This window comes from Triticum aestivum, chromosome 2D, assembly GCF_018294505.1.
Source record: "Triticum aestivum cultivar Chinese Spring chromosome 2D, IWGSC CS RefSeq v2.1, whole genome shotgun sequence".
In the NCBI taxonomy this organism is placed as follows: Eukaryota; Viridiplantae; Streptophyta; class Magnoliopsida; order Poales; family Poaceae; genus Triticum; species Triticum aestivum.
The window spans coordinates 604,901,274-604,923,391 of record NC_057799.1 but is presented as its reverse complement, the minus strand read 5'-3'; the positions used below and the strand labels follow the sequence as shown (position 1 = coordinate 604,923,391).

The 22,118-nt window shown below is 42.9% G+C and overlaps 2 protein-coding genes and 1 non-coding gene across 3 annotated transcripts; 1 reads left to right on the top strand and 2 right to left on the bottom strand.

Moving 5' to 3' along the window:
- Nucleotides 1-307: 307 nt before the first annotated feature.
- LOC123050342 (peroxidase 2) lies at nucleotides 308-1,482 on the bottom strand. The gene is made up of 3 exons (XM_044473154.1): nucleotides 1,264-1,482; nucleotides 997-1,179; nucleotides 308-904 (listed from the first exon to the last, which is right to left on the bottom strand). The coding sequence occupies exons 1-3, from the start codon at nucleotides 1,480-1,482 to the stop codon at nucleotides 335-337; spliced, it is 972 nt and encodes a 323-aa protein (XP_044329089.1). The 3' UTR covers nucleotides 308-334.
- A 3,884-nt stretch (nucleotides 1,483-5,366) lies between these two features.
- On the bottom strand, nucleotides 5,367-5,563 carry LOC123056397 (U2 spliceosomal RNA). The gene has a single exon (XR_006426775.1). It is a non-coding gene; the product is annotated as a U2 spliceosomal RNA (small nuclear RNA).
- Nucleotides 5,564-17,052: 11,489 nt separating this feature from the next.
- Nucleotides 17,053-21,753, top strand: LOC123054901 (wall-associated receptor kinase-like 8). Its single transcript, XM_044478778.1, has 4 exons — nucleotides 17,053-18,279; nucleotides 18,321-18,397; nucleotides 19,712-19,825; nucleotides 20,269-21,753. The coding sequence occupies exons 1-4, from the start codon at nucleotides 17,291-17,293 to the stop codon at nucleotides 21,468-21,470; spliced, it is 2,382 nt and encodes a 793-aa protein (XP_044334713.1). The 5' UTR covers nucleotides 17,053-17,290; the 3' UTR covers nucleotides 21,471-21,753.
- Nucleotides 21,754-22,118: the final 365 nt, after the last annotated feature.

The following is a 22,118-nucleotide window of genomic DNA, read 5'->3' as shown; positions in this document are numbered from 1 at the left end:
AAGTTCCCCTGCCTTGAGAAAAGTTCCCCTCTCGCGTCGCAAATAGTCGCTGCGGTAACCACGCGTGTTTCTCAGAACACTTTGATTTAAAGAACGGGTTTCTCTCAAAGAAAATTAAAGTTCTGATCATCAAACTTACATGTACTGCACAAAATCAAAGAACATGCATCCATTTAAGCAGGTTCATCTGATCTTACTATTATTATTCGTTGCAAGCAGTACTGCAACCGTTTGAAGCAGCTGACTACACATCATCAGTTCATCACACACACAACAAGGCTACACACTGATCACACGTACTGAGAAGTCTGGCACACATACAGTTTAGTCCGCTTCAGTTGGCCTTCCTGCAGTTCAGCCTGACCTGCCCACTGGATCCAGTGAGCACACCGATGCCGCCCATCTTCACCATAGCATCGCGGAAATCGTCGAAGAAGCCGGCGCCCATGCCGGATGCGTAGGCGGTGATCTGCGCGTCAGCCGAGCCTCCACCGCTGAAGAGCTGCTGGTCTGAGTGCAGCAGGCCCTTGTTCCGCAGGAGGTTCTTGTAGTAGAAGTTGTCGAACACGTAGGACGTGGAGGGGTCCAGCGGCGAGGTGTTGTCGTCGCCGGTGCCGTCCGTGGACGGGCACCTAGGCTTCAGCGACGTGGCAAGCGTCGCGTCGAGGCTGGGTGCGGTCTCGTTGTACAGGCGGCCGCGGAAGTTGACGCACCGCGCCTGGCCGATGGTGTGCGCGCCGGAGAGCGCCACCATGTCCTTCTGGGTGAGGCCCTTGATCGAGAATGCCTCGGTCAGGGCGCCGAGGTCGGAGGTCGGCGCCGGGAGGTCGCTGTTCGCGGCGTCCTGGCTCATCGTCGTCCCGTCCCTTCTGCCGAGCTCCACGTCCCATGTAGGCCCGCCCAGCTGCAGTTGATCGGAGTTCATATAACAGAATTAAGCAAGTACGTAGTTTTGAGTTCTGATCTGAACTCTGAAGCTTGTATGGTGCTGCTTACAGCGACAACGGAGTCACGGGCGGCGACGGCGAGGATGTCGGCGCAGGACACCACCTTGGCGCATGCTTTCTCGAGCTGCGCCTTGATGTCGTCGACCAGCTCGAAGCCGCGAAGTGAGTTCTTGTTTGGCACCGCATTCTTCTCGCCGGTGGCGCCATCGAGCAGCACCGAACCGTCACAGCCCTGCACAAGTCCACCGGTCAATGGTTAGTCCTGCCGAAAAGAGAAATCTTACGAAGGTGACGAGCGTATGAAGGAGACACTTGCATTGACGAAGCAGTCGTGGAAATGGAGGCGGAGCAGCGACGCGCCCATGCGGGATTCTTTGGAGACGGCGGCTCTCACGGCGTCCTCGATGATGTCCAGAGCGTCGGGGCAGGTTTCGTCGTAGAATTCAGCCGAAAGATCCGCTGAAACAAGAGCCGCGGAGAAGAAGAGCAAGGCCACGATGCCGTAGGAACCGAAGACATGCTTGGGTGATGTCATTGATAATGCCTAGAGCTAGCTCCGCACAAAGAGAATTTTCTGACTTAGAGTCTCTAGTGTAGTGTGTGCCGGCTAGGATAGCTTTGAATTAGCTACGTGCCCCGAGGTATTTATAGGGGATATGCCCGGTTATGTCGCTGACTCTCTGTAGTACCCTTTTGTTTTTCCAAACAAACAGAGGTGGCACCCAGCCAAATGATATTCTACCACACCGTGCATTCGTCGTCCGTTGCTTTTGGATTCATAGTATGTTTTCTAGAATTTTGCAATGTTGTTTGTTTTACAGTATTGCATAATTAATGTTTTATTATGTTTTTCTAAGGAAAAAGATAGTGTGCTATGACAAAGTACCACGGCCCTTAAAATTTGCTTTAGCAAATCTATATGGCGTCATATATCACTTCGTATAGCGAACGACTGTACACTAATTTTATTTAGAGAGACACTGCTCACGCATGCTGTTATTTTTTCATTGCCTTTTTCTTGCTTTAAAAATGAGACCAACCCAAATACTAACCTTCGTTGGCATTTTTTTATAGAAGAAACTCCGTGAGCACCGCACGTCTGTGCCGGGACTCGAACTCGGGTGGGCTGGCAGCAACTCCAGCTGCCCAGCCAACGGGTCGACACCCAGTCCTTTTTTTTTGCTTTACAGTGCATCATAATGTTTGGTTGTGTACCAACGAATAAGAGTGAACTTGTTTGAGAGTGGACTTGCTCACAACAAATCGCTATGATACATTTCGAAACAAAAAAGGTAACAAAACATTATGTAATACACGACATAACAATTGCCAAAAATCAGAAACGTAATATGAACCTTAAAACAACATTGGATGGCGGATATCATGTGCATTGTAGAAAACCCACTCTCGCTGGCATCATTCCTATTTCTTTGGTAAAAAAAGAAGGAAAGGTGACACTTACATGTCTGTCTCCACTTTTATTAAGATTGCTTGAATTTGATTGAATGGTTACATAGAGACCATATCTACCATGATAAGCGACAACCTCATCATCTCTCTTCATTCATTATGTGCTAGATACTCGACGAAGTAAGAGGTACACCAACATTGAACATCGGGAGCAACCTACTCGTGGCATAATTGGTCTGCCAGATCAAAATTAGAGAAACAACCGCTTGGATTGGCATTCCAACTCGGGACACGATTTCAAAAGCCACAATCAAATGTGGCCATGTGGGTCAGGTTCGCACCATGGAGCTTAAAGTTGGACTTGGCGACAACATTAAAAATCAATGAAGCAATAACCCCACAAATTACAAGACTAAACCTTCATTTAGTCTTAAGCTCAGGTGTGAATAGCGTCGCAGCTGGCCATATCTAGCTAGCCTGACCAAGGTCAACAAATTAGGCCGGCGGCATGTTTGCCTTAAGCAGTACTACGACTTTGTTAGTGATAGCGAACTTTAACTCTAAACAAAGAAAAGGTTATATACTTAATTTGGATTTTGGAATCCATGCATGGATGGGGATCTCCCAAACTCAGTGCCCTTTTTGGGCATGGTCGTCAATGCTGCTTCTTTGTCTGGCTCTTGCGGAATAATTTCCATCTCGTTCCTTGAAAGAAAAAGGGTATGTTTTTCATATTAACTTCTTTCACATTTCTTTTTCGATAAAGGGTGAATTTTATTGGCTCAAAATGGAGCATCAAGAAGATAAAAACACAATGAGCACACCCGGCCTCTGCATATCTAAGATGCACACAACCAACATCAACACACGCACACAAAAGCACACCAACAAATAGCAAAGTCATACAAGACCAAAGCTATGCATAAGTGAGAAAAAAAAACCCTGAAGCGATCAAATCCATAATCTGCAAACTACATCAATGACCATATCCGCATCAACCATCTTATTACACCAAACGAACGACGAGATTCTTCAACAGCAATGCCTTCAGGAAGGGAGCGACGCTCAATAGCCGCCATCACGGATCCAACCACCTAAGGTCAGAATCTAAGTTTTCACCCTGAAGAAATAGTCCGAGCATATCTGAGCAATGCCTTCAACAAGGTAACGACGTAAAAACATCGCCATTGCTAGGCATGACCAACTCGGGTCACCTAGGCTTTCACCCCAGAGCTCGAGACCGGGTGCCTAGTAGCACCACCATCAAGTCACTCAAGTGTAGTTGCCACCACTTTTTCACGAGCCCAATAGTTACATGTGATGTTTGACCGCCGCCGCTGCACCACCATCCCTCTGCGTCAAGCCGTTGTCCATAATTTGCATCTCACCGTGATGTCAACCACCGGATCATAGCCTCATGAAGATCTTTCGGTGCCAGCGCGATCCACATCGAGGCTGCCGCCGAGCGAGATCTAGGCGTAGAAGCCACGCCAGCGACGGCCGCTGCATCAAGCATGGAGTCGTACGAGCTGTGAAGGCCAGGGACGGCTGTCACAGGATCCAGCCGGGACGACCCCATTGCCGGCCTGACAGCCACCAACAGCCATGAAATCACCGCTAAGAGTCGTCTCCGTCGCCGTCGATGAGAGCGTACGTGCTAGTCTCAAGCAAGCACATAGGCACCTTGATTGATTTCTTGACTAGCGACGCATGCACGTCTGGCCGATTGATCTGGCTGCGACCATGGATGGATTCGATCTCTTTGGGTCCCCGTGTCCTCGGGAAGAACAGCCACAAGCAGGGACCCCGCCGCCGCCGTCAGCCGCACTAGCTTTGCCGGCGGCGTCCTCCGGCGACGGCGGGAGGGAGAGGTAGGTTGGGCGGGGGACGGCGCCGCTGCCCGTGTCGCCCAGGACGAGCGACGCGGGGGCCAGAGCGTTTTTTCCGGATCGGCGATAGTTCTCTTCCACATTCCTACCTTTTGTGATTTAAATAGTTGCATTGTCCATCCGTGGAATCAAAACAAGTGCTTATGCTAAAGCTTGTGCGATTAAATATTGGATTAGGCAGTTCCAAGAAAGGATTAGGCGGGTGAAAATTCATGACTTGGAGCTGTCCTAGCACTGATCACGGCGGTGCCTGGCGTGGCACACACACAGTGCTTGCCGAACTTCTGCCTCTATTATACTAGTACTGTTTTTGCAACTGCTCCAAGAGTTAAACAACACACCGGGAAGGTTGTCGTAAATGCCATCGCCAGTGGCTCGCGCATGATCATGACAAGCTCTGCTTGTTTATACTCCAGTGCTGAATGATTGTATGGTATGAGTTGCAGAAGAGCCGGCCATTCTGCCGGAGTAGTCAAACCACTTGGAAATTAGTCAGGCTAATTTCTCCCTTCAACTCTCATCCACACAACGTCATGGTCACATACTCATACAATTTGGATTCTCGTGTAGAAGCCTCTTGATCAGGGATGGTAAACTTTGGATAAGAATCTAGAAACATCGATGCGATCTTGCAACATGCCCAAAGATGTGATCGGTGTCGCAACATGTCCAACGATGCGATTGGTGTTGCAACATTGGATGTTGCTGCGACCGACCCGGCATAGGCTGCAGCCACCGATGAGAATTTGTGGTGCAACACTGACCGTTTGCTAAAACAACCATGATGAGATCCATGTGGTTGCAGCACCGGTCATCGTGAGAAACATCCTCGGCTGCAACATGCAACACCGACATTGCTGCGACCACCCCTCCTATAGCACCGATTGTGCTTGGAGTTGGCGGCGCGATGCCGATTGGAATGTTGAGCAACCTGAAAACTCTTGCATAAATTAGTTATATTTGAGTATAAAATTTATTTAAAATGGTTATTGTTATTGGTCATTAGAAAACTAAACTACTCAAGATTGGAAATGTAAGATTAATTTGCAATTTGTGATAAATTTTATTACATTTATTCATAAAATATATATTTACTCTAATTTTTTTAGCTTTTCTTTGGTTGGGGTGCATCAAGCCCTAGCAGTAGTGCAACGCTAGGGCGATACACAAGGATCCATGTAGCAAGCTACATATGCTGATCCTTCCCCATAAAAAAATAATCTAATATCACGTGGACATGAAAATCCACATATCAGATATTAAACTGATAAGAACAGATACTACACTTGATCTTAGCCAAAAGGCCGAGAAAGATATGATTTGTCGTGGAGGCTTGCCCCTCCTTTTGTATCCTCCCGACCGACTCTTTTGCCTTAGCCAGGCAATGTGGTACTAATAAGAATGTGGGTTTGTAAGACAAATCCGGACGTGGTACTTTTAAAATAATAAACTGGTTCAACGGCGAAGATCAAGGGAAGGAAGACTTTGCCCTAGTCGCCTTGCGAGAGGTGGGAAAGGAAGAAGAAATACTAGTTAACATATACTTGCAAAACTTTATGTATAAATAATAAATACAATTCCATGCACCGTATACAGTATAAATATTTTTTGTGTATATGAATATTGAGGTTATGACTCATGAATTATTTAAAGAGCTAAAATTGATTTTTTTTATTAATTGAATTATATGCGTGTCTCTCACTTGTTATATTACAATCAATTTCTTACTACAATATTTGCAAGGCAATAAAATGATACATGTTATTTTGTGCAGATTATAATTGGTCGCTTAGTCATCTTAATATATTATATAGAAAACACAGTAAATATTTTTAACCAAAATTACCAAAAATCAAATGACGAAATGCATAGTTTTTTTCTTTCCATTTCACTCCTATCAATTCATAACTAACTACTACGTGTTAAATATTAGGCGATAATTTTATTTAGTTTTTTTAATTTTTTATAGATTGATCCATAGTAATTTTAGATTATCATGTTGTCTCACATGTGTTACTATTTATTTAATAAGTTTGAGGTCGAGTAGCTTGATACTTAAGCCACTAGGTTGGAAATCTTAAAACTAATTTTTAAAAAAAATTGTATTTGTTAATGAGTCCTAGTATAATTGAATCTTTTTTTAAATGCATGTTACATATATTTTATTTTCAAGATATTGTAGGGATTAGAGTTTGAATTACCATTTTTGTTTTTGCCTATGTTAGGTGGAAATCAAGGTACAAAGAAAAATCACAATGAGACTACACCGTGACCTCGCATGCCTCACATGGTCTACAGAAAGAGTATCGCCAGTTTCCCATTCTATGTGAGCAATGTATAATTACAACATGATTACATATATATGTTATTTCCCATTATGAAGATAGTAACATAGACTATATATATGCTATACTAGTCTAAGTCAGCTCTCACTATGAGTGCAATTTTATCCACTATTCTGCTCTTGAAATGAGGAGGAGAGAGGGAGGAGGTGTATCTACGGATTGCGCCCTGTTACATTTTATTTTGTCATTTAGAATTTGTGTATGGAACATTCATGTTGTGTTTGCCACTAGGTAGATTATGATACATTTTTTTACGGGGAGATTACGATACAATTTGTAGGGAGCTAAACCTCGATTTAGTCTCAACTTCAGGTGCGAATAGCACCACAGCTGTCCATAGCCAGTTAGCCTGACCAAGGTCAAAATATTTGGCCGGCAGCATGTGTACCGTAAGCAACACTACTACTCTATGCAGTGATGTGGAACTTTCGCTCTAAGCAAAGAAAAGCATTTACTTAATTTGGCTTTTGGAATCCGTGGATGCATATACTCCCTTCATTTTAAAATAAGTGTCTCAATTTTATACTAACTTTAGTATTATAAAATTGTACTAAGATTGAGACATTATTTTCGTACGGATGGAGTATATGGTTGCGGATCTCCCAAACTTCGTGGCTTCATCTGGCCTGCTCGTCATCATTCGTCAATGCTGTTTCTTTATATTCGATTCTTCAGTCTTCACTTCTCCACCATGCACGGAAAAAAATCGATCTTGTTGCTTGGAAACAAACGGTATGTTTTCCACTTCCACCCCACCTTTCGTGATTTAATTATTTACATTGTCAATCGGTGGAATCACACCAAGTAGAATAGTAAAGCTTTATGATCAAATTTTGGATTAGGCACCCCTTTAAAAAATACTATTGGATTAGGCAGTCTCAAAGAAGGATTAGGCGGTTGAAAAGTCTTGACATAGAGTGTCCTAGCACGGATCACGGCGGTGTATGCCGTATCACACATGCTTTGCTCGCCAAACTTTTTGGCCTTATTAGTATAATACTGCTCCAAGAGTTAAACAACACGAGGTTTACCTCCACCGCATCTATCAACGTCGTCGTGCAAAAAAAAAAGCTAGTGGCGCGTGCATGATCACGACAAGCTCCGGTATATCTTATGCTATTTTATACTACTCCAGTAGTGGATGATCGTATGGTATGAGTTGCAAAAAGAGCCGGCCGGATTGCCGTATTAGTCAAACCACTTGGGAATTAGTCTGGCTAATTTCTCCCTTCAACTATCATGCACACAACGTCATGGTCACACACTCACACAACTTTGGATTCTGATCAATGCACGGTGGAAGTCTCTTGATCAGTGATGGTAAACTCGCAAGATAGTAAATTTTGGAGTACGTATGAAGTTCACTAGCTCAGAGTTAGCTGTCGGATGGCACCAGATTGATCAAGATGTCAAGCGGAGTATCAATGGGCGGTAAAAATCAGTTCAAAGTGCAGTAGTTCCATTGGAGAATAAACTAGCATAATAATATATATACTGGAACTTACCGGTGCCAACAACTAATTAAGCACTAGTATAGCGAAAATACAAGGGTGAACATGGGTGCGCGCGCACCCATATGAATAATAAATTCATAAAAAATACTAGAAAAAAAATTCTGAAATTTTGCGGTATGAATCTTAGTCGATCATTCTACTCACGTGTGAAGTTGTATGATGTATTAACACCCATGGTGTTCTTAGTGAAGAAAATACGAATGTGATTATACTATTCATTAAACAGTGTTTTTTAATATAGCTTCGATTAGCTTCGATTTTGTCATTTTTGTCCAGATTACCATGAATGTGACTTTATATCCGAGTATACCGGTTGATTAAGCTTTGGAGTGGTCAGGTCAGCGGTGCATGCACTTCTGCGCGTGCACTTTTGACATCTCGACTGGCGACAAGTGACCGGGCACTCCATTACCCACGTACCTAGTGTACATGTCGTGGACTTGTGGGAGACTTGGGTTGTCAGTGGTGGCTCAGTGAAGTACAATTTTTTTAACACTGTCCGGTTTTCCTGATTTATTTCAGGTTTTTCTTTCGGTGAGAGTATACATTTCCCTCGACTACGAGACGTCTGTGGTGACTTTGTCAATCTCAAGATATTGTGCTGACTCAGTATCTCAAAGGTGCTCATAGGGATACGGCGTGTGTGCGTGTATTCATAGAGATGAGTGTATGTGTGTAAGTGAAAATCTGCAATTGTACTATGTTTTAAAAAAAATACGACAAGTTTTTTCAGAAGATTACATTCGTAGTACAATCTCATGAACACTTTTAGGAACTGGGCTGGCCCAATTAAGCAGTTTTAGGAACCTTCTGGTTGCTTTTATGCCTGTGTTTTGTTTCTGTTTTCCTATGTTTTTCTCTAATGTTTTTATCGGCTTCATTATGGTTTTTCTATTTTTAGTTTTTCATTTCATTTTTTTCTAATTTCCATATACATGTTCAATTTTTGTAAATACATATTGAACATTTTTAGTACACACTTTGATAATTTTTTAGATAGGTGTTGAACATTTTTAAGTGCGCGTTCAACATTTATTTTCTGTTTTCTTTTGGTTTTCTGTATTTTATTTTTCTTTTTGACTTTTTCCACATTCATAAAAATTTCTAAACCGCCCAGTTTTAGTGTACGAACAGGTTCTTAGTACGCTTTGAACATTTTCTTAGTACAGACTTAACAGTTATTAAGATAGAAATTTAACATTTTCCGAGCACACGTTAATTTTTTTAATACAATTTAAATTATTTTTTCAGATACACGTTCAAAATTAGTAACATAGTTTGAACATTTTTGAATAAACATTAAACATTTTCCTACTTCATCTTGAGCAATTCTGAATACACATTAAATATTTTTCATATAAGCATTGAATTTACAATGTATGTTGAACATTTTTTAATTACATGGTGAATATTTAATAAATACCCCCTCCGTTCTTAAATATTTGTCTTTCTAGATATTTCAACAAGTGACTACATACGGAGCAAAATGAGTGAATCTACACTCTAAAATATGTCTATATACATCCGTATGTGATAGTCTATTTGAAATTTCTAAAAAGACAAATATTTAGGAACGGAGGGAGTACATTATAAATATATTTTTAATACATGGTGAAAAATTACTTGAACATATGTTTACATTTCATTAACAATTATTTTGAATTACATGAACAAATTTGGACATTTTTACGATCATCTTATAAAATGTCATGAACAATTTTTAAATGTCTGCATGTTTAAATGTCATGAACAGTTTTTTGAATGGTACGAACTTTTGGAGAAAAGTATGCAAACAAATATTTTACCATACCTGAATATTTTTGGAATGTGAGATGAATGTTTTTTCGTATCCAAGTAAATTAATTTCATTTCTTAAATGTAAAAACATATTTTCAGAGCATGTTTTAAATACATATAAATATAAGGGGAAAACAAAAGTAAAAATAAAAAACCCCAGAAAATCCATATGTATATTGTATATGTTAGTTGCGTTTGGTCCATTAGGCTCGGGTTGTGGGTGAGTAGGAAGTGTGCCTCGACGATTCCTATTTGGCACTGTAGGCGCCCATTCTTACTGTTTCTGCAAAAGGGCGCCTACAGGCGCGTTAGTTGGGCTCGACACATTTCCTGTTTCCTTCTGTTAAAACTGAAGGAAAGAATGTGCCTTGAAGGATTCGAACATGGGAAGCTGAACCATTAAGTAGCAATGCATGAACCACTCGGACAACGAACCACATGTGACAACTTACATCGTTTTCCTCCTTATATTCTTTCTCCAGATCGCGATGCCTGCGGTTTTTGGGAACCCCAATTTTGTTTTTCACTTTTGTAGGAAGGTTTTGTTGGTTTTTTATTTTTCTTTTTTTATGGAACTCTGTTTCTTTTTTCCTTTTCTTTTGTAAATGTGTGAACTTTTCTCAATTTTCGTAATTTGTTTAAAAAAATCGATGAACCCTTTTTCAAATTTGTGAACTTTTTTCAGAATGGATGAACTTTTCTAAATTTATCAATTTTTTTCTATTTTGATGATTTTTTACAAAAACACTGAACTTTTTTGAATACGATGAAAATTTTCAAATCATTATTATTTTCAAGTTCGAGATTTTTTTCAAAACCGTCGAACCTTTTTCAAAACCGTCGAACCTTTTTCAAATTGTGAGCTTTTTCAAATTCATGAACTATTTTTAAAAATTTGTGAATTTTTCTAAAATTTGTGGAACTTTTTTTAGATTATCGTGAAGTTTTTTTTCAAAATTTACGAACCTTTTCAATTTCCTATACTTTTTTTTGATTTTTTTTCCTTTTTTCTAGAAAAGTCAATGGTTGAGCGGTCAAACCAGTCAACCATCGGCTAGTCAACAGTGACCGAGCTAACAAGGTGACGGGAGGGACGAGCGGCAAGGCCGCCTTTAAACTCGGCCGGCCTAGTTTGCAGGGTGCGTGGATGCCTGGTCTCCTAGCCAACTAGGAGCTCCCATGTTACTCGCAGTAAAAGCTTGGCAAATTCCCCCTAAAAAACTAGGCATTTTTTAATCTACTAGGCAAATTATTACCTTTCCCAGAAGTGTGCTACAAAAAGTAGTCTTGGGCCTCTAACTTCCCAAGTCTAAACCCATCGAACTTTAGCGGGGACATACATTATGCTATTAAAGTGATTCACAACCCATTCCATTAATAGCCAATACAACAAAATGGCAAAGGGTAATCCCTAATCCGCATATAGGTCAAGTGTTAGGGAACAAACACGACACCGCACGTGGCAATAGGCCGGCTCACTCGGGTTGTTCTTTCTTCCCCCACCAGCATTAGGACTGTTTTTTTTTCTGTTGCTGGTTTCTCATTTTTCTTCCTAGTTTTTAATTATTGTTTTTCCTTGTATTTCCTTTTGACATATTTACAATTTCATGTACCTTTTCAAATTCATTTTGCATTTCTGAAATTTATGAATAATTTAAAAGTTTTGAATATTTTTAAAATACGTAAGCATTTTAGAAATTTTTTAGATTTTTAAGATTGGGGGAAAGTTTTAGAAAAATTAGAACAATAATAAATACACAACCATTTTTTAAATTAGGAAACATTTTTTGGACTTTTGCATATTTTTAAAATTTCTGCAGCGACTAATAAGAATGGAGACTGAGTTTTAAATAGTTGATCTGATCCTGAATTGACTTTTGCATTGGAGTTCAATCTAGGCATAGATATTGCCGACATGTGAATAGCAAATGGACACTAGGAAAAGAAATGATCGCCAGTTTCAACACCAAAACGTCTCCACAGAGCACACATGCATGTGTAATTTGGCAAGAAGGAATTTTTTTCTCCAAAGCATTTGTTTTGTATTCAACCCTTTTTTTTTGCGAAGTTTTTGTATTCAACCTATTGCCTAACAACACCCAAAGAAGATTTTGTGCTTTTTTGACAACAAGTTTTCCGAGCTAGAATAGCTTCCTTGTGTCCCAAAACACTCCTGTACAAAACCAGCGTAGCCTGGAGGTGATTTTTGACATTTCGGTACGTCAGGTTCAGTAGAAGGAACAACCAGAAATCATTTTGACGATTGTTGTTAGAGATAAAAATTATTTGAAAACAATATTTGAAATACAATGACGGTAAAAAGTATAAATTGTAATATTATTGTGGAAATTTACAGTCCAAGAAAACCTAATGAGATGTCATTTTCAGTTGACCGATCAAATTATAAACTGCCGCCTCTCGCCGCCGTTGCACTCACGCAAGCAAGCTACACCTGGCTAGCTAATGACAAATTGAGATTTCTTGCTTAAGGTCCGCAGTGCATATCTACTTGCTTTTGACATCCAGAGCAGCCACACTCAAGTAGTACTCTCTTATCTTATGTAAAGAAATATAAGAGTGTTTAAATATGCTGAGAACGTAAACATTTCGTCTGGTGGTAACTCTTACATCCAGACTTTCCGATAGCCCAGGAAGACCCGTTATTGCTAAAGGCAAATCAGATATGAGATATGCATCGTTTCCACATGAAATGGGGTAAATAATCAGCATGTGACCTTCCTGCCCCTTCCTTTGGTGTATACTTTCCGTTCTGCCAAACAGTGCGGTCACTTACACCTGAGTACCAGACTCCTCACCTGAGCAAGGTCTGCAGCAAAGATGATGCTGTGGCTCCATCCACAAGAGCAAAGATGATGCTGGCTCCTTCCGCAAGAGCAATGATCGGCGCCATGATTGCACCACTGGCGCTTCATCTCATAGCCGCGACAACACTAGCCGCGCCGCCGGTAGCGTTGCCTGGCTGCCGCGAAGCTTGCGGCAACGTGACCGTCCCGTACCCATTCGGCATTGGGCACGGTTGCTTCCGTGAGGGCTTCAACCTCACCTGCGACGAGACGACCCAGCCGCCGAGGCTGTTCGCCGGCGACAACAACGCTGCATGGGTGCAAGTGGTCGCCGTCTCTCTGGACGGCACCCTGCGGATCAACACCAGGATGGTCAACTTCTCGCTGAGCGAGAACCCCGAGAAGTTCAACCGCACGTGGTCTGCCGGAGGCCTGAGAACCGCCGGCCGCGTGACGGTGTCCGCGAAGCGCAACCGGTTCGTGGCCTTGGGATGCAACCTCGTGGCCAGCCTCGTCGACGACGCGGGCCGCTTCGTCAGCGTCTGCGCCGCGTACTGCTCGGAGGCGCACGGCCCTGGGCGGGTGAGCGACGCCTCCTGCTCCGGCGTCGGCTGCTGCCAGACGCCCGTCCCGCGGCCGGGATTCTCGTCCTACGGCATCCAGATCAATGATCTGGCCCAGATCAGAGTCAGACCCAACGATTCCTCCAGATACGGAGCGGTGTTCGTTGCCGATCGGGACTGGTTCGGCGAGAAGGGGCTCGTGCTGCAGCTGGATTACTCGGCGGAGCCGCAGAGGATTGCTGATTCGACGGTGGTTCCAACGGTGTTGGAATGGTCGCTGGATATGAACCGTGACAAGGACATGTTCCGGCTGCCGGATGGCTTGCCGACTGATCCCGGGAGATGCATAAGCGCGAACAGTATCGTGGTCTACAACGACGATGAAAACCAGCGGCCGCGGTGCAACTGCTCGAAAGGATACGAGGGCAATCCCTACATTGCCGATGGATGCCAAGGTACTTACAAAACCTAACATGCAACATATTTTTATACTGAGAGAGAATTCTATTCCATAGTATATGGTGCATATAGATCTTTTTGAATGTTGAGCTTCCCAAACTTTGACTAGCTTTGCGAAGAAAAATATCTTCAACTACTGGAGTAAATAAATATCATTATATATACCACGAGACATATTTTTATAGAGATGTTTAGTATTATAGATAAAGATATTTTTTCTATAAACTTGATCAAAGTTTAGAAAGTTTCACTTTTTGAAAAAAATGATTCAGTATTATTATGAAACGAGAGAATATACATTAGAATTTTGGAAATGCAATTATTAGTTTATTTTTAATAGTCGAGTGCGTGCAATGCATGTCTCCACTAAAGTGCGATAATCTATCATGCGTGATACGCAAACCCAAGCACCATGCATGCACGCGCATCTATCACACAAGGTACAAACAACAGTTTTTCTTTTGTCCCTTATTAGGATTGGAGGATTGGGGAGGAGAGTTAGTTAGGAAGTTTACGTAGGTGTTTAAGTAGGCTTAGGCTGGCCATAGTGGGGGTAACATAAGTAGTATCATGTACTTGGGACTCGCGAACATGCTTATGTGGCAGGCAATTAAAGAAGAGAGAGATGGTTATAATAACATAGGTAGATATCGTAACATAATAAATGTGGTGCTACTATGTGTCATGCATGGCAATAAATGAGACCACCTATGATACTATGCACTATAGAGGTAGTAATATAGACTAGTAACATATGCATGTTACTAGTCTAAGTTACTCCCCACTATGACCAGCCGTACATGTAGCATTATCGTTTTTTCATGCACTCTCGTTTTTCTCTTGGCTCTAGTACTGCACCGTCTCCTCCTCCATTATATTGGTACCCTTCTCGACCACCAATTCTCAGGTTACTACTCGAAGGCCCTATTCATTACCCTCCTTTACGGCGCCTCCCCCATCCGGCCACCGTGACGATCTCCTGCGCCCACATATTTGATTCCTTTTTGGCATCGGTGTAAATGGACCCATCATGTTTAAATCAAGTGATCCAATCTACACCGATGGTTCCTATCACCCCTGTTAGCTGTTTCGGCTCCGGGGAGGTGAAGGTAGCCACATATCAATGTGTGACATATAGTAGTCCCCTCTTTTAGAAGATCTGTGTCCTGTGTGTTACTGTACCGGTGCAGCGGTGCTAGAAGTGTCGTTGTAGGGGATAAAATTACATGGACCCATCATTCCTATCATGAAACTAGTGCTTCTTAGTGTTTGTCTTTCATACTTTCGGTCTTCTTTGTTGTTAGTCCAGCTACAAAGTATCAGTTTAACGACATGCCTTTGCAAGAAGTGTGTTACCAATTATGGTGTGCCCAACGATTATAGATTCTCGCTTTTTCAGGTGGGCGACTCTTCTATAGATTTGGCAATGACAACATGAAAAGATTGGTTTTATTAGGGAACTCTCTCGTTCGTAGTTGTTTTGGCTATTTTAATATGAAATTTTTATTTCTTTACCAAATCAATAAAGCTAAGTCGTTGTTCTAAGAAAATAGAACAAAACCGTCGCACAACATTTGGCCTACTCATTTGAACTTTATTTTTTGGATGCGCCTAGCACGCCAAGGATACATATTGCCTATTGCAAGCATTAAGGAGCGCTCGCCTGCAGCTGCAAACATTCCCACGTGGCTTGGCCAAATACGACTCTAGAAAATAACATACGATTCTAGTGTGGTCTTTTTGTCAATCTGGTTTTGTATTCGGTTTCAATCAATTTCTTTATATTTTCTCCTTTTTCTCTTTTTTGTGTTTCCTTTTCAAAAACATTGTGCACCAGGTACAGGTTGGTCCATCTCTGTATGGGCCCAAGAATATTTTAAAGATATATTTACAATAATAATTATCTAGATTATATTGTAATGTGTTCTGATTTTTATTTAATTTTTAGAATAAATGTAAATTTATATCAAAAATAGAATTTGAAAGAAGTGTTGTGTACAATGTTATTAAAAATAGGTCCCATAGCTTTCAAGATGTACAGTACGTATGTCACATGAAATATTCACGTAGCTTCTACAAATTAATTGAATAGTTAAAAATGTTTTCCATGTGAAAACTTTTTCAAGTATGCTCCACCCACTGTGAAAATTGCAATATCAATTCGACATGAATGGAAACCATTTTAATCATATTTAACGTCTCTTAATTACACCACAGAATTTAATTCGTAGACATGGAAATTGTAGTTTTCCATGCTTAAAATTTTCTTTTCTTCTTTGATAGAAAAACATGTTTGTGTCTTTGCTATCGATATGTGCATGTTACCTCAACTTTTGGAATGGCTTTTTTCAATTTATATCATCCTGAAAGCCAGTCAGCTTAGCATTTTAATTAGGAAATCTAGTCAGCTTAGCAACTTGTGAAGGAAAGATTGTTTACATGCTCAAAGTGGGCCGTGGGCTTTTAGCAGCCGCTAAAGACCACCTGGGAGTTATTCTGAAAAGGAAAAGGAGAAAAGAAAGAGCAGCGCCTGGCAGAGAAAAATGGAGCGGCGATCAGTAGAACATCCATATGCTGGCGCGGCGGCCGGCTGCGCTGGTCGTCGGCTCGGGGATCTGCTCGGCAGCACGGAGCCTGGCGGCCGGCGGCGGCGAGGGCTGTGGGTACGCAGGAGACCGGCAGCCAGGCGGTCGTGCAGTCTTGCAGTCGCAGGGCAGTCCAGTCCACCGCTTGTAATTTCCTCCCGAGGTGATCGGTGGCTTGTTGCTCGCTGCTGATTGAGTCGATGGGGATCGGAATCAACGGTGAGAAACTCGTTAAAGACTTATATTCCCATGAATTGGAGATTGCAGTCATGAGTTCCTTGGTTCGATTTTGAGTTCCCGGCCGTGCAGGCGGCGTGTTCGATGAAATGCTCAAGTGAGTTCCGGCCGAGCGGGGGTCGATGGCGCCTAGGCGGGGACGAGCTGCATTAAGGTAATCTTTTCTTTTTCTCCCGGCCGTCCTCACTAAAATTGTCATTGCCTGGTTGCCTGGAGAATAGATCTTCGTGGAGGCTGCTTCCGAGAGGGCTTCAACCTGCCATCCCCATCATATCCGGGTTGGGTGGATAGAGTCTGTTCATGGCATTGGCACGGTGTGACCACTGACCAACAGTAGCCAAGTTTGACACGAGTTTGAGTTTTCCACATAAGACACAAAGACTGTCACATCACCGATTGTATGCCACACCCATTTCCGCTTCCTTTCTACGTACGTCATGGACTTTTCCTTGCACTTGCAGCACCAAAGAGACCAACATGTTTCTGTTTGAGCTCAAGTTTAGCGAAATACTGTAGGATGACTGGACGAGGACGGTTCTAACTCAGCTAATACATAGCAACATGCTTATATTGATTATTACGAGTAGTCTATATCCGTGTACTACTGTACCTGGTTGGCGTTCAAGTCCACTTGGAAGACCAAAGCTTTTTCTACACAAATTATGGAGGAGACAGATTACTAGTACGAGTATCAGCATAGCACTGTCTAGCTAGTTCCCAAGCCAAGCTAGCCCAACACCATGCATGCTCATGCAACCTTCGGTAAGCCTGTATCTCGCATGCCAGAGGTAACGCTCCTCATGCCAACACTAGTAGTGGTACTGATGGCACTTGAGCTCCTCCTCGTAGCAACAGCCGTCGCCGGTGGCCCAGTAGCCTTGCCTGGCTGCCCGGAGGCCTGCGGCAGCGTCACCGTCCCCTACCCTTTCGGCTTCCGGCAAGGCTGCTTTCACAAGGGCTTCAACCTCACCTGCGACGAGACACGCCATCCGCCGAAGCTGCTCCTGGGGGACGGCGTGGAGGTGGACGCCATCTCCCTTGCGGACGGCACGATGCGTGTCGAGGGCAAGACCGTGAACGGCGCATTCACATTCGCCGATAACCTGACCACCCTAGCGGGTAACAGAAACCGCATGTCAAAGCCATCTCTCAACTCCAACGGCTCGTGGTCCAGCGGCCTAATGGGTGCCGGCGGGCAGCGGCTCGCGGTGTCGACCGAGCGCAACGTCTTTGTGGCTTACGGATGCAACTTCATCGCCTACCTCGTTGCCGATCCTGACCCTGCAGGCAGCTCTCGGCGTACCGAGTATGTCAGCGCATGCACCCCGCTGTGTGACGGTAATTTCACCGCCGCAGAGACCAGCTCCTGCTCGGGCATCAGCTGCTGCCAGACGACCATCGCGCGGGGCCTACCCACGTATGGGGTGCAGTTCAGGGATTTGGACCAGACGGATGTCAAAGAGCGCCGCCCGTTTGGGGCCGCGGTCATAGTCGATCGCGAGTGGTTTGCCGGGATTACTGCAACCATCATGCAGATGGAACTTGCGACGAATTCGGTGTTTTATGAATATCGTCGGCATGGGCGTACCAGCCCCAGCGTGATGAGCGTACCCACCGTGCTGGAATGGTGGCTAGATGTAGAAGGTGACCGTGACTTGGCCTGGTTGGATCTCCATTCTGCATCTGGTTTGAGATGCAAAAGCTTGAATAGCTTCGCTTCCGCCGTTGGCACAGGGCTCACAGCAGTGTACACAGGCCCACAGCAGTGTACACAGCAGCGAACAAAGTAAGGTGCAACTGCTCGGATGGATACGAAGGCAACCCTTACATCCTGCACGGGTGCCAAGGTACCACCAGTCCGCCGACTTTCCTCTGCTTTTTATCCAGCTGCCATTTGGTTAAACTCTTTGCTTTCGTCCCAAGGGATAGCCTCATCCGCTGTATGCGCTGCAGATTTTTCCGTAAAATATACTGTCCGTTTGTCTTTATCAGTTTCAGATTTCAGGTGAATCAGTTCTTGTATACAGTTTTCTATGCAGTATAGTGTTAATGCCATGAGACCTCGGGTCGTCGCCACTCACGGAGAGGGGTGCAGGTCGCAGGCGACCGCCATTCATGCGACCAGCTGCGCAGAAGGGTCTTGCACTCGCAGAGGCTTAGCAGTCCACCTCTTCTAGCTTCTTCCCGGGGTGATTGGTGTTGGGGTGTTTTTGACAGCGCTTTGCAGCTGCCGGAACGAGTTCAGCGAATTTCCCATTAGGCTGTTCAATCTCCTGATCAGTTAGAAGACTCCCATGTTCTAAGTGGGACAAAGACTTCGCTGTGAGATTTCCTTTTTCCTATAGAACACGCTATATCGGAAATATACTCCATGTGTCACTTATCTGTCCTGCTTTAGTCACGTCGATTTACTGCCGGTGGTTTCGTTGCTTGCTGATCGTAGTATCTTGGAATGGACTTTGAATCCAACTGGAGAAAGGAGGAGCGGACAACCAATAGGAACCTAAGTGCTTCTCAACTGTATTTTTTTTCTCCCCCTTTTAGTGTGTGTTTTGAAATGGAGGCAAAAGATTTGCCTCATCTATTAATTAAGAGTAGAGTAGAGTTGTTATTACATGCCCGACACTACAAAGGGATTATTCTCCTGGTATGATAAGCCCCAGTTTCATTGCTCCCACTGTGACCCAGAGTTTTGCTTCGAGCTTGGTATTGTTGAGCAATATCAGAGGCGGCATGCATTTGTTACAGAAGAAATGAGCGTTCCTTTCATTCCAAATGGACCAACAAATGAGCATGGTGAGGGAGACTCTCGCTTTACGGTTAGGGATGCTCATTCCCGAGCGGTTGATCCACCACTCTCCTTGACAGAACTCTCAAGATGCCACGAAGAAGTGTCAAGGTGCTCCAAGTGTAGCCACTCATTGGTCAAGCCCCAAAGGCGGATGGTGAAGTGGCATTTGTAGAATAGGCGAGGCCCGGATTCTTGTTCTCTTTTGCAAAGGGGGCAAAGTGTTTGGGTTTAACGTGTACCATGAATGTTAGTCTGTTTGTTCATTCTTTTGAGGCTTCAACTGTACTTCGAACTTACCAGATAAAGAATATTGCTATTTTATTTATGATATCTCTCTGCTTTTGATCTCTCCTCTTTTTCTTCCTTTCAGATATCGATGAGTGCCAATCCCCAGGTGTTTATCCATGTCCACAGGGAACCTGCATAAATATGCCAGGAACATACCGATGCTCATCAACAAAGAAAAGTTTCAGCAGGCTCCCAGGTACAAATACATTTCACTCATTTGGTGTAAGGCTGTTTAGTAATAATTGAGGAACATAGAAATATGAGTAATTATTTTTTATTCTATTATATAGTACATCAATAGAATGACCAAGAAATACTTCTACTGCATTTTTTGGCTTTAAAATCAGTTGTCCTAATATTTGTACTCTGGAATCATCGGTCGTCCGACGATTCAGAAATGGAAGACAAACGAAAGAAAAATAAATAAAAATGAAATACTACGTCCTCCATAAACTAGTAAACATAAACCGCGTGATCACTGACCTAAAATTTTCTTTTACTCCAATATGATTGCTCTAATCAACATTCCAAGAAAACCATTATCATGCTATAGTTGATTAGTTTCTAGATTTGAGTTCAAATTGTTGAAATGCTTGTGGCATATATTTTACAAACGATCTTTACTTTCATTCTCTGCAGGCTTAATTTCTGGAATTGCAATTAGTGCTGGTTTTGGGTTACTATTTTCACTTCTGGGTGTTGCCAAAATCACCAATAAACTCAAGCAACGAAGAGCCAAGAAGTTGAGACAAAAATTCTTCAAGAAAAATCATGGGCTGCTTCTACAACAGTTGATCTCTTCAAACAAAGATATAGCAGAAAGAACAAGGATTTTTAGCTTGGAAGAGCTGGAGCAAGCAACCAACAAATTTGACCATAATCGCATCCTTGGAGGTGGTGGCCATGGCACAGTGTACAAAGGCATCTTATCTGATCAAAGTATCGTCGCCATCAAGAAGTCTAAAATTGTTGTTCAACGGGAAATCAACCAGTTCATCAATGAGGTTGTCATACTTTCACAAACAAACCATAGGAATGTGGTGAAGCTCTTTGGCTGCTGCCTCGAGACTGAAGTTCCTCTACTTGTTTACGAGTTCATATCAAATGGAACTCTCTCGTTTCATCTCCATGGCCAAAGTGATAACCCATTGTCATGGAAAGATAGGTTGAGGATTGCACTGGAGACTGCAAGGGCCATTGCATATCTACACTCTGCTGCTTCCATATCAGTATATCACAGAGATATCAAATGTGAAAATATACTACTAACTGATACCTTAACATCAAAAGTATCAGATTTCGGAGCGTCAAGGTCAATTGCAATTGATGAGACAGGAATACTTACGGCTGTCCAAGGAACCTATGGTTACCTTGATCCTGAATACTACTACACTAGCCGGCTCACGGAGAAAAGCGATGTTTACAGCTTTGGTGTCATCCTAGCAGAGCTACTGACAAGGGTGACACCAGTTTTTTCTTCCCATTCGTTGGAAGGCACAAGCCTAGCATCACATTTTGTGTCATTTATAAGAGACAACCGATTGTTAGATATTCTAGATACACAAATTGTTGAGGAAGGAGGGGCTGAAGATGCTGAGGTGGTTGCAAGACTCGTGGAAGCATGCTTAAGTTTAAAAGGTGAAGAAAGGCCTACAATGAGACAAGTTGAGACAACACTCGAAGATGTGCAGAACTCAAAGTTCCATTTCAATTCTCAGATCACAAGTGTGAACCAGAATGCTATGAGCGATCAGTTATACAAGGGAAGCAAAGGTAGTGAAGGAACTAGACTGTACAGCTTGGAAAAAGAGTTCATTCAATCATCTGAAATTCCAAGATGATTCTCTTACTTGCACGGTGAAGTGTTGCAGTTACTCCTACTATTATTAGTTTGGGTGTCATGCCTCATATCAGTTGCCAATTTAGAACTCTGTACTATAACCATGTATGTCGTCCCTATAGTACTGGCCTGTCATGTAGAACTAAGTATGTGAACATACGTAAATAAAGTGGTTTCAGGTAGAGTACAATATTTACAATTAAAAATCTAGTTCTTGTATTCTTGACACTGAATTTTAAAAGCTTTCAAGAATTGTGATACAGAGGGAGTACATAAGAAGAGATCGATTGATTGCCAAGCTTACGTCTAGCTAACTAGAAGCATACGCGCCTTGCTGCGCCATGTGTTTCATCGGTGAGAGATTTACACGTAGTGAAACTGGTGTCGATCATTGGCAGTCTCATTGGTTGTAGTAGTCTTTGTTAGGAAAGCAACCTGTATTTCCAGGTGGCCATAGGCCAGTATATATACATGTACAGGTGTGGAATATATGCAGGAAACCCCTTATACAATAGGGTAAATACGAAAGGTTACATGGCTATATATATAACTCTAACACCCCTTCAAACTCATGGTGGATTAACAACACTAAGTTTGGAGAGATAGAAGCCATGCTGCGCTCTAGTCTGGGCCTTCGTCAGAAAATCCG